Below are 12,606 nucleotides of genomic sequence, written 5' to 3' on the forward strand. Positions count from 1 at the left end.
GGTATGGAGGCATGTGTCAAGGAGGGGAGAACGGGAAAGTCATAACACAAATGACTTTATGGATTCCCATTAGACCTCGGGCTAAGGAGCACCCAAACAGGTCTGATATGACAGCATCCTGAAGCAGCTTTACAGCCTTGTGTCAGGAACCCTTATACTAAAGAATGTTATGGAAAATACAAAACTGGAGAGAGGATGTGTTGCTATATTAGGTCACCATCTTTGACTTGGTATATAATATGCATACAAGCAGTCCCAAACTTTGTATTTAAGGGTAGATTATTAAATCTGCTATGCCAATCAAATGTATATTAAGGAGCCCAAGTAATGCACTATAGGTAACATCTCACAAATCTCACACTCTCTCTTGAAAAACAATTCTGTTTAATGACAAGCTTAAACCCATCAAGACTTCTGAATATTTGCATCATAGTAACATGCAGTATTTTAAAACACTGTCCTATGGAGTTTCATATAAACATGTAAAGTACATATATTACTGCACTTGAGAAAGCTGAGGGATATCATTTTCATTTTTTCTTTTTTGGTCTCTAACATCACTTAGCCACTGAACTGCTAGGAATTGGCTTAAGAACCTTAGACCATGTAACTGTAAAAAGCAGGCATGAGAAGTTCTATAATGTGCCCTTTCCCACTCAAGATGGGAGAGAGAGGTATGCTGAAGACACCAGGTAAACCCTTCAACATGATGGACAGCAGCAGTGCTGAGCAAGCATCCTCTTGCCAGAGGCTGACATCAGGGAAGCTGCACGTTCAAATCACATGTTGAGCATATCATACAGAGCCTGAGCAAGTACAAACAGCACTCTGAAAAAGGATCTCTGCTATTTTACTTAGATCTGTAAATTATTAAACAATTCCAGAAGAGGCATATTGCTAGCAGTGCATGCAAGCCAATACATAGAGTGTCTTAATAATATTAAGACTTGGCCCAGAACTATCCTCTGCTAAGGACCAGAAGATTGCACCACCTGTCACCTCAACAGCCATTTCACCCCTAGATTTGCAATAAGATCTTAAGTTTTACCTTGTATGACAGATTATTAGAAACCTTATATAAAGCCAACAAATGCCTCTGCTCTCTTTTACAGATTTATTACAGTTTTCCTAATGTATTTGAATAAACTCCTCTTCTGCAAGTCTCTGGTTTCTAAAAGGCAACTTTTTTGCAAAGCACATGCCTGCTTCCCAGAGACGGTCCTCTCTTTGAAATATTTAGTCTTTCAGAGCACTTTAGTCATAGTGACACCTAATAGCCAAGCTCTTTTTCTCACTCTCCACAAAATCAGGTTTAGACTATAATTCAAACCAGTCCCCAAAGGCACTTCTGAAAAATGGCAAGCCCTTAGCTTTTAGGCGAAAAGACTCTTTAGTGCTCAAAATTGTTTCCTGTTACAAAACCTTTTCTGCAGTGCTAGGTCTAAGATGATCTTATGCTAATTTCACTCACCAGGGACTGTGAACAGATGCTACTTTGATTAATAGTTTCACTATCCTGAAAATGCCAGGCCAGGTTCAAGATAATAAAGTCAGGTAAAGATACTATTAAAATCTGCCATACCATTACATCTGTTATATAGAGAAAAATGAGATCCCAGTTCATGTATCAAATAAACCCTACATATAATAATAATAAAACAACATACACCAAATAAACATACTGTTTGAATTCTTTAGCACACTGATTTACATCATTTTAATAATCAAAGTCTTTACTTACACCTTATGGGTATATTTTCAGCAATGTCTCTAGTAAAAATTTCAACGTGTCACATAGCATTTACCTTACCACCCAGAATGCCTTTTCTATACTATGAAAACAATGAATTATCTAACTTTGCTTATCAAAAGGAGAGTATTTGAATTTGCATGCTCCATGTCATTACTTTTTTAGGAAACATTTTCAATATTCCAGCCTTTTCTCTGGAAAACCATAACCCTTACAAACAAGAACCTGGATAAGTTGACAAGACTCTTCCAGAAAAGCTTCTCATGAGGCTTTCGCTCCTGTCTCTTAACCAAGAATTTCCAAACCACAGCAGTTTCCCGATGAGGAAAACCATGACATCTACTCAAGCCTTGAACTGTAGAACACAGGACTAGCCTTCATTTAAAGAAGCATGAAGAAACCTTTATGTTTTTAAAGTTGGCTTACCAATGGATTTTATCCTTAACCTATCACATGTGGTCTAATCATATTCCCAATCTCCATTCTGAAATTTAAACTTCCACTGGACTTTTTGCTTTATAATTTATATTCAGTGCATTTGCCTCAGTGAAACCTTTGGTTCGCAGGAAGTGTGTCAATCACACTGTGCAAAGTGTAATTCCGGGTGGTGCAGGCCTCCACTGAGAATGCAGCTAGCCTGTTAGCACAAATCTGCCACCTGCAGATTCAGCTCATTGCCTGACTTGAGTTTTCACACTCACCACATTTGTATGCACATACAGCATGCCAGCACTTAACATGAAATATGCAATTCAAAGAGGTTGTCTCACCATTGCACAGAATGTCTCAGGAGGGTCTCCACAGGTAATGTCTGGAGGATCCAGTTTCACTTTCAGATATTTTGTCATGTCTGTGGATTCCGGCTGACAGGCCATGTAATCCCAAACTTTCCCCTCTTCCGTATAAATCTGAGTCTTACACACATCATAGTGCCCCCACACCAAAGGGTAGGGCTGCATCACGGAGGACACTGTAACCCAGAGGGCATGAATTGACAGGAATCTTGACAAATACATCTCTAAATTCTTGGCAATCTTCGTGATCACTAAAGCAGCTTATCTATGTCTATACGTAGGTAGGTTTGTATATTAAAAAAAGAAGAAAAAAGAAAAAGAAGATGAGACTTCAACGTAGATTCCAAAACTAAAAGTGAAAGGTTCATATATTGCACATGATCAGGTATATTGAGGACTTTGGTGGAAGCCTAGCATACTTGTGCACTAGGCATTAGCAACAACTTGCAGCTTTTTCATTGTCCTAGAATGCATCTATTAGCCTTGGGTCTAGTTTGGTTTTTTATAAAAGATGTCCAGTAGCAGATAATGATTTATCAAAGTGATGGCTCTCCTATTGTACATCCAATAACCCTGGGTGCTCGGCGCTCACAGTTCACAAGGGATGCTCAGGCGCACTGAGGTGTCAGTAGCTAAAGCAAAAGGACGAGTGTCTATCGCTCGGTGTCTGCTTCCCATCAATCATTCTTCTCTTCTGGCACCAACACCCTTTTAGAAACAATAAGAATAAGAGTTATTGTCCCACAATCAATGCATTACAAAATATATGATACGTTGACATTTGGGAGGTTAGATGCAATATGAAGCAAATTGGTGTAATATGGATAACCTTTACTCAGCTGTTTTGCTAGAATGAGCAAACCACAGAAATCAGTCACATTAGGAAGAATTTTGATATGAAGGATTTAACTCTTCCATAACAAAGACAGATGTTTGTGTTCCAGGTGACTTACAGGTTTTCACTTCAAAAATTATGTTCCCATCTTGACAAAACTGAAAGCAAGCAGCTAGATTTAAACATTTCTTCATATATTGCAGTGCTGGAAAATCTTCCAGGGGAACAATGGGGGAAAAGAGTGCTTTTATAACAATGGCAAAGAAGTGACAACTACTTCTATGCCTTTTGTCTCTTGGCAAAGAGACCCTAAAAATCTACAAATTCCTTGTACATTTCTTAGCTTTTGTTAACTGGAGTGAAAAACCAGCATTGTTGGCACAAGCCTGTCCCTTTGGATTTGCTCATTATATTAGAAGAATTTAGCATCTTTTGTTTAGCTGCATTTAGTGATAAAGATAACTTGGCTCTCTGAAAAAATTATTCAAAAATAAAACCAAAGGAGCAAATTTTCCTTTCATAAGAATTTTCTATTTTCTTACATCTTTTTATAGCCACTACATCTGCATTTGCAGTTACTCTCTGTAACAGAAGAAGGGAATTTGTCCCAAAGGCAAATATAATACGCTGCTTTAAAACTAAAAGCTCTGTAGTAAAACCCACAATTTAAAATGCACATATAAAAATAGCTGAGGGTGAGTTAACAGGCCATGAAGCAGAATAATATGGCACTAATTCTAAGAGAAAATAAAAATTACTGTTTAAAAGTACTTTTGGCTAACTGATAATACAGCCTACAGACTAGGAGTACAAGTCACTGGTGAGTTTACCTGGCAACTTTTCTCTTTAGAGATCACTGTCTAAATCTAAACAAACAATAATATTTGGAATCCAGGTGTAAGAAGAGTGCATTTGCTTAATTAGCTGACTTATATTGTCACAGTCCCGATAAAATGTAAGAGGACAAAAAAGTCAATAATTTTAGGAAATACCATATAGACCCTTCAATTCACACTAAGCAGTTTAAATATGGAAGTTCACTGTCCTCACACAATCTTATAGAAGGACTGTACTATATTTAAATAATATACCATCTTAAAATGAACTAAGCCACAGAGACTAGGAAATGCCAACAGATGGTTGAATTGTGTTTCCATAGCAAAGTAATTTATAATAATTGCTTTATGGATGCAAGTGCAATTTTCATTATATTCAATTCATAAAATGTTATCATACTGCTGCAATTTGTGATATTTTCTATTAGGAAAAGTGTTGAATATTTGAGTTCCTATGAAGCAATAATTAGCAGTTTGTCTAAACATGTATAAACTACAGATTTGAATCTGCCTCTTTCTTGTAATGTAAAGACCATATTGTGCTCAGTACATTTTGAAATCTTAAACCAAAAGGAAAAAAATCACAGAGAAGTAAATGTTGTGGCTACTATAGCCTTCTGCTTTTTTCAGATTCATTGCTAATTTTTAGTTGATATTTTCAGAAGCAGCTGACCTTTTGACAATTAATAATCTGAAGAGGTATTAAAATAATACAAATTTGCATTTTCTAGATGCATTTTTCAACTGCGTTTGCTACTTTATTACAATAAGAACAAACACTTCCATAGAGGCGGAAATGGGAGGGAGGGAAAAGTAGGCATTATAACTGAAGCAGTATAAAGTCTACTACACCAGAAATTATTAACTTAAATTCTTAGTTTCAAATACATAACAACATGTTAGTCAGCACCATATACTCTTGAAGACCTGAGATGAGCTGCTTTGAGTTTAAAATGAGTGAGCACAACAGCCAATTTTTAATATTATTTTTAAAATAGGACCTTAAGTATATATTTGAATTCTCTGAGATTAATAGCATTTTAATCAATAAATATTATTCTCCCTAATCTGCTTCTTCTTCACTACTGTCTTCATCCACTTTTTTGCCTCAGTTGAATCACAAAATGAAGGATGACCCTATAAATTTATGATAAAAATTTGGTCACTAAGGAAATGTATGGGAACCTGGTACTATTTCCTGACACAAGAGCAATCCCAGTGCAACGAATTCTCATTAAAGTACACCAGAATTATAATGATGGTCATTACACAGAATTATGGACTACACCATTGATCGAATTTAGAAAACTGACAAAAGAAAAATGCAGAGGAGTGCAAGACATTTGAATATTAGGCAGTTGCAGGACTGTGCGACAGACATTCTTGACAAGGAGCAGCCAATTATAGCTTAAATTTCTGGCACATAACCAGTTGTGATTAATAGTTTTCCATTACATTACAGACATATTATTAATGTATTAAAAATGTCAAGCTTTGGCAAGCACTAATATGGCATGGCTCAGTTAGTCTGCAGAATTTACACTTAATGAGCTCCCATTGACACAGGAAAAGATATTGACCACAGCATATTACAAATCAGGAGCCGGGGGTCACTAAGCTGTTCTTTAACATAATTATTTGATTTCATTCCAACTTTTACGTTTGTAGCATCACTTAGTGTGTATCCTTTACATTAGGGTCTACTTTTCATTGCCATACACTTCAAAGAAAATCCTCTGACTTTAAAATCAGTAAGAAACTAATAAATCTATGAACTTCCATGCCACACACTGGGAAAGAAGCCCCTGTCAAAATCAGGAATTTTCTATTGAAGTATAATTAAGGAGTTTTCAAAGAAAATAAAATGATTTTAAAAGAGAGCATGATTTACCCCTTAACCTCTATTACCTAATGGTACCAGTTCCCATCTGGCTGGGCTTTCAACCAGGTTAAAATCACCAATAGCATCTTCAAAGCTAGGTCATTACAGCAAATAGCCAGGCAAACCGATTATGAGGACAGCCAATGACATATCTGGGAATTTAATATACCAAACCAATCCCTTCTGGTCCATAACTGAACTAATTGCCAAGTAACGTGGACTTTGAATTTGTCTCAAGTGCTCACCTAAATGTGAGCAGCTTCAGAAGGGCTCCGCATAGCCCCATTTCTAGTTCTTAACTTTGTGAACCCTGGGAACTCACTGTAATCACATAGTGACATCATCTCTACCTGTGCACTCAAGTATCAGAAGTCCTCTTCGATAGAAATACCCATTAATATGCCATGAGTACTCCATAGACCTCTGACTGGTGTATAAATTTGCAAAGCCAATATGAAAATATAAAGTTATGTCATGCCCATGATAGATGTTGCTGATCTGGACTAAAATGAGCTATAAAATGGCTTTGCATACAAAGAACATATCTTTTCCCAGGGTTCTGTAGCTAATTCCCTTCCACCTTGTGTTAACTTTGCAGAAGTCATTTCATAGGTCTTTTCTTTCATTACAAAAGAAGACTCCTAAATATTACATGGAAGTAATAATGATCAAAATTATAAACAATTATACTCTAAAAACAACTGCCAATTTCATCAACAAAGAGGAAAACATGGACAGTAAATCCACTAACTCTAGCTGGCTCTCAGTACCCATTTTATTATATAACCTCTCGAGGAGGCGGGGGTGGTGATAGTAGGCCATTTATTCCATAAATACTCAGCTCTTCAGGGGTACCTGAAATAGACAGCTATTGACTCATTCCTCATAGACATTAAGAATTTTATAAATATGCATGTTTCTGAATGGGAAGGAACAAAAAGAACATTGACTATAATCATATTCCATTGAGTGAAAAATACAAGGAGATAAAGACATACCCAAACTCCATAACATATCAAAATTAGCAGCTTCCAACATTGTCATAATGAGATTAACTAAACGGGATATTTAACATATATTAAATGCTCTCTGTATTTATTTATGTGTTGTGAAGAAAGCATATTCTAGTCTTCTTAATGGTAGACATTTGCTTCTATCCTTTTGTTAACTGTCTTTCAAGATAAAGAAATTTAACATGTACTGCAACATCATTGGCATATTTTACTCATACTTGATTGGGTATTATGAGCAACTGCCTATCAAGAGATTCTTAATAAAACCAAATAGCACACCTTAGTATTTGAAAGATCTCTGCTTTCACCAAGAGAATAATGATTAGGGAAATGAGAAAGCATGTATTTTGCAGGATGTTTGGGGATGGAATAATACATAAAATTATTTCATAAAAGTCTAGAATAAATATGTTGTTTTATTAATGTAGAACAATAAATCTTTCATTGTCTTGTAGGGAAGTTCAGAAATCCAAGGTTTCAGTACACATTTGAGAAAATCTACACCCACCTAAAGTTTTGAAACAAAACTCTGGATTCTGAAGATAAAATTGCTTTTAAAAGTACACTAAATCTCTTACTGACCTATAATATAATTCATACATACACATTTTTCTGTTAACATATAATTAATTTTCTGAGTTGTACAAAATTTTCTTTCCAATTCACTTGGTGTTTTCGTAACTCTAAAACTCTCCAAATCTTTACAACAGTTAGAAAATTTATCAACTAAGTGTGTAATGGTTTAATTTTTTTGAATTAGTATTCGATCTGTTTTTTTTTTTTTTCCAGAATAATAGCAGAGGCAAAGACAGGTAAATGCACCACTTACAAACATACAAAAGGAAACAGAAAAATATATTAGCCTCCTTCTAAAAAGCTAACCTGATACACATACATCCAGTGAAAGTTGACAAAACAAAAATATCACTAGGAAAAACAGCTTTATGTGCATATAAAATCAACATCAACTATTTTCTTACAAAATGTTAGGGTCACCTTTTTAAATTTTCACAATAGGAAGTATCGCCAAATTAATAGCCAACTATATAGAATTTTGAATTCCCTTATGTTGGTCTTCAGCGGTGAAACAGATCTTATTTCATGGCACCCAGAAAAAAATAGGAAATATATCCCTTATGTATGTAAACTAGAACAACCTTCTGTATGAAGCACTTGCATTTTTTTTCTTTGCATGCTAATCCACATGCAAAGAACCAAATTTCGTCTTAAAGAAAAACTGAAAGCTACTTATCTTCCAAAAGATTCTTGAACAGTTATTGAGCTGATTTTCCTTTGCCAAAGAGAAAGAGGGTGAGGGGAGTTTAAGGCATTCAAAGTGGCAGTTCAAAACACTTATACGAAACCCGCGATTGTTAATTCCCCAAAGGTTAGAGATGACCTCAAGGACTAGACAAATCAGAAAAATGTTGCCCCTACTGTAAAAAAGAGAATTTCTGGAAAACTTTTTTCTAACAAGCTGAACCATTAAGTATATCTGAATAAATGATTTTGTTACAAGATTTTTCTATTTCCCCCCCAATTCTGTATAATAAAACTTTTCGTATTTTCAGTCATAAAATAGGGCCTTATTTCTAGAGCAAATCTACTGCCAGATACACCATATGTTTAGTGGAATTCTGAATCTTACTCAGAATTTTCCATTCCAAAGATTGACAAACTGTTATGATAACGAGTGGTTCCATTACCATTCCCTGGGAAGAATGGGGGAGGAGGTGGAAAACAAAAGCCTCTACACTCTGGAAATCTGTACCTGATGTGAGGATAGAAACGCAATCTCCAACTTTTCGAAACAAAGTTGCTTAAAATCTCCACTAGGAATTTTCCTCCCCTCCCCTGTAAAATGACAGCCTCCTAAGTGGATTTCTGCAAAAGAAAAAAGAAAAGAAAAAGGGGGGGGGCCGGGGCGGGGGGGGAGGGGGGAGTCTCTAAAGTGATGTTACTAAAACAAACAGCAGAGGGCGCAGTTTCTTTTTTTATCTAAGTTTTCCTGTGTATGAATCACTTAATTGGTTATTTTGGGCCCAATAATACTCAGTATTATTTGTATTATATATAGACATCCACAGATCCATACAGGAGAGCAATTCAATGTCCCTAGCCGAATCCATCAACTGATTAATGCAATGCCAGTAAAGAATCGGAGAAAATATTCCAAACAACATTCCTATACCAAGTCTTTCTGTCAATTTTCCCTTCTCCCCAGCTGCACAACATGGGATAGTAATGCTTTAATCTCGCACCAATAAAGGAGATTAAAAGAGAGGAACTTCAAAAGCTCAGTGTGGCCACCAGCCCCACGGGGCCGTCAAGAGGGCAAGTTTTTTTCCCCAAGCAAGGACAACTGGCAAATAAAGAAAGAAAATAAAGAAAAAAGAACCCTCCAGTGCTTTATGTGTGGTCAGGTGTGTGTGTGAGAGAGAGACAGAGAGAGAGCGACAGACAGACAGTGGGGAGCGAGCCGTGTGTCTGTGAGTCCGTCGACGGAAGCACGGACCCCGCGCCCAGGCACGGACTACAGCACACACTCGTCACCTGCCCCGGGCGCACACCAGCAAGGCGTGTGTGGGTGTGAGGGTGCGGGCTGTGTGCGCTCAGAGGTTCTGCGCGCTGCCTCCTCAAGGCGCTCCACAAAGTTCCTCGCCCACCCGGAGCCTCCCCTCCCGCCTGTGGACGGCGCTGCGTGGGGTGGGGGTGGCGGGGCGCGGGAGTCGGGGGGAGGGAAGGAGGAAGCCCGGGGGAGAGGGGCCACGGGAAGACGCGCGGGTCGCTGCCGGAGCGGGAAGCCAGCGGCACTCACCGTGGGGCCCGTTCGCGAGGCGCCGGGCTGGAGCCCAGCCGACGGCGCGGGGCGGCGGCCGAGCCCAGCCGGGTGCGCCTCGGGCGGCGGCCGCAGCAGCGGAGCCCCGGGCGGCGCTGGGCGGGCGGCGGCGCTTACCGCCGAGCCATCTCGGAGGCGCGGGCGGAGCGGGAGAGCTGGGGGTGTGGACCCGAGCGCCGCGGCCCGGCCGCCGCACCCCGAGGTCCCGGTTGCGCCTGGCCCGTGGCTCGAGAGGACCCCACGGACGCAGAACCCCGCGCCCGCCCGCCCGTCCCGGCCGCTTAATTACCTTCGCCTCGGGCCCCCCGGAGGGGGGGGGGGGGCAGCCTCCTGCACGTCGCCCCCTCTCGGAGCCCTAGTCGAGAGGGGGAATTCCTTCCCGTTGACGTCCTCTTCCGAAATGCAAAAGATCAGTGACTTTGACAGGTAGATGAGGGGGAGGGAATAGGGGTGGGCGGAGAGGAAGGGAAGATGAGAAAGGTGCCTCTCCCTCCAAAAATATAGTGATATTAATAATGAAATCGCAGCCTTCGGGAGGTCTTGCCAGCCCAGTCCTCTGCTTGCCGGGTCTCCTCCGCGCCTCCTCGCGCCACTGCCTCTGCCACTTCTCGCCTTAAACTTTACTGAGGGTTGATTTTTTTTTTTTTTTCCTTTTCTTTTTTTTCCCCTATTTTTTTTTTTTTTTTTTTTTAAGCCGCAGGACGACTTCCTGATTTCCCGGGGATCAGAACCAGCGGTCCGGTGGTTCTACCCCGCTTGGCACAGCTTTCATTTTATTTCAGACGAAGACGTTGAGCTTACTCAGAAGGGACATAAATCAGGACAATTAGCATTGGCGCCAAGAAGATCCTCTAGTACCAATTTCGTCCGGGCTTCCTTCGCGCATTCCTCCACTCAAGTCAGAAATGTCACTGCACATAGCGCTGATGGCTGCGAGACGCGACGCACCCAAAGTCCATTTGATGAAATATACATGGCCCGCGATGCTTCTGGATTGCGGTTCCCGGGCTCCCCGCCCCCGCCCGCGGCGCCTGGCCGGACCCTGCTCCCAGCCGGCAGCGAGCTCTCTGCAAACTTAGGGGCGCGTGCAAATTAAAGAGTGAGCGCAAGGGCCGGAGAAGAGAAAGAAAGAAGCAAGCCGGGGGAAACGGCAGCCCTTGGAGGGGTGGCATGTACGTTTCACTTAAAAGCAGATCTTCTGCAACTGCCAGCAAGTGGAAGGCTTGCAAACCTTACGCTACCTCAGACCTGGGCGCTCCGAGCGGTCCTAACTCCGTCCCGCTCGCTCTAACCGCCGCTGCCGCCGCTCCTGGACCTCGGAGTGCTGAGGCTCCTCGACCACCCTTCACCTCCCCCACCCTTAGCTCGCCCACCCGAGCGCGGATTCCAGTGTCTCTTCACGTACCTTCCACTCATGCCCGCGCCCGTCCCATCCCTCACTCCTGGCTCTTCTCTAGAAAACCTTCCCTAAGCACACCCCTCACTCCTAGCTGTGATCTCAGTGGTGTTTTTCAACCAACAATTCCCTTGCCCAGCCAGCGGCCCCTGCAGCGCAAGCCTCGAACTTCCTTATTTAGAAATTCATTCTTCTTCGGAAAGTTGAAGAGAGAGCTGTGCTTTTCTGGCCTCATCAACACCCTGAAGAGAAAGACAAATGCCCCCGCCCCAAGCCTTCTTTCCCTCGCCAGTGGGGGCTCGGACTTACCCGGGATCTCATTCATAGCTACACACTAACGTCAAGGGGGAGGGTGGGGATCCAGACTTACTTACAGAGGGAGAGACTTTAATTAAAAAGACTATTGCAACGGTGGTGGGGGGGAGAGCTCTGATCTCACAAGTCTGTGAGCATCTCAAAATCAATAAGAAACGGGCTTTTGTATGGTAAGGGGCATAAGCAGTAGGGAAAGCTGGTCAGATGAGAGGGAGTAAACCCATGATGAAACCAGCTGGTTTGATAAGAAATGTGTCTTTGTGGTACACCGATTTGGAGGATAAACACAAAAAAAGCATGTTCTGCATTTTAGTGTTTGCTTCAGATTTGGGCCAAGTTCAGAGTGCAGTGGGCCAGAGAGAAGTCAAACTCAAGTTTGTTAAAGGCAAAGCTAGAGGATAAGAAATGGCAGTTGTGACCACTTGGTCACTGGCTTCATGCCTCACAATGGAAGCACGGAGCTGAGGGCAGAGAGCGGTGACAGGGCTGGTGTGGCAGAGGGTGCACAGGGGAGAAGCGTGTTGAATTGAGCCTGTAAGGGATCCTTCTTGGCCCTGAGCAGCCAGAAAGGGGGCAGGAGTTCCAAGCACCCTTACCCCAGACCCTCTAACGCCTGAGAGGCCGTCCTGAGAGGTGAATCCTCTGTCAGCTGACTCCCTCCAGTTCAGGAATCTGTGACTTCCTTGCTTCCCTCCTTCCCACTTCCACGTTCAAGCACTGACAGTGAAGAAAGGAGTTATCTGCAGGGGTAGACTCCTCAAAGGCATTCTTAGACAGTGACCCTTTGTCAACTCTCTACCCAAGTTTCTCCATACTGATTATAGGGAGATGCCACTCACCACCTAACCCTCCCTCATGGGCTGCCAGAGCCTCGTCCCTTCTGAGAAGCCAGTACAACCCGAGAAACAACACCCACAGCGGCTCTCTAAAGCCTCAGTGGCCTTCT

At 41.5% G+C, this 12,606-nt stretch overlaps 1 protein-coding gene across 10 annotated transcripts in view; it reads right to left on the reverse strand.

The window, feature by feature from the left end:
- The window catches only part of NTNG1 (netrin G1), a 399,049-nt gene that overhangs the window by 352,910 nt on the left and 33,533 nt on the right, over positions 1 to 12,606 (reverse strand). For 6 of the 10 annotated variants that reach the window (XR_010659492.1, XM_065907751.1, XM_065907688.1 and 3 more), the window contains exons 1-2: positions 10,239 to 10,565; positions 2,521 to 3,252 (exon numbers count right to left, since the gene is read on the reverse strand). Coding sequence is in view for 9 of the 10 variants with exons in the window: in XM_065907751.1 (XP_065763823.1) it covers positions 2,521 to 2,766 (246 nt within the window). In the remaining variant the exon portion in view is untranslated. Of the gene's footprint in view, positions 1 to 2,520; positions 3,253 to 8,881; positions 8,966 to 9,928; positions 10,158 to 10,238; positions 10,566 to 11,354; positions 11,420 to 12,606 lie in introns of those variants that run through there. The other 4 variants (XM_065907703.1, XM_065907698.1, XM_065907723.1 and 1 more) reach the window with 4 other exon arrangements.

Source organism: Muntiacus reevesi, chromosome 1 (assembly GCF_963930625.1).
Source record: "Muntiacus reevesi chromosome 1, mMunRee1.1, whole genome shotgun sequence".
In the NCBI taxonomy this organism is placed as follows: domain Eukaryota; kingdom Metazoa; phylum Chordata; class Mammalia; order Artiodactyla; family Cervidae; genus Muntiacus; species Muntiacus reevesi.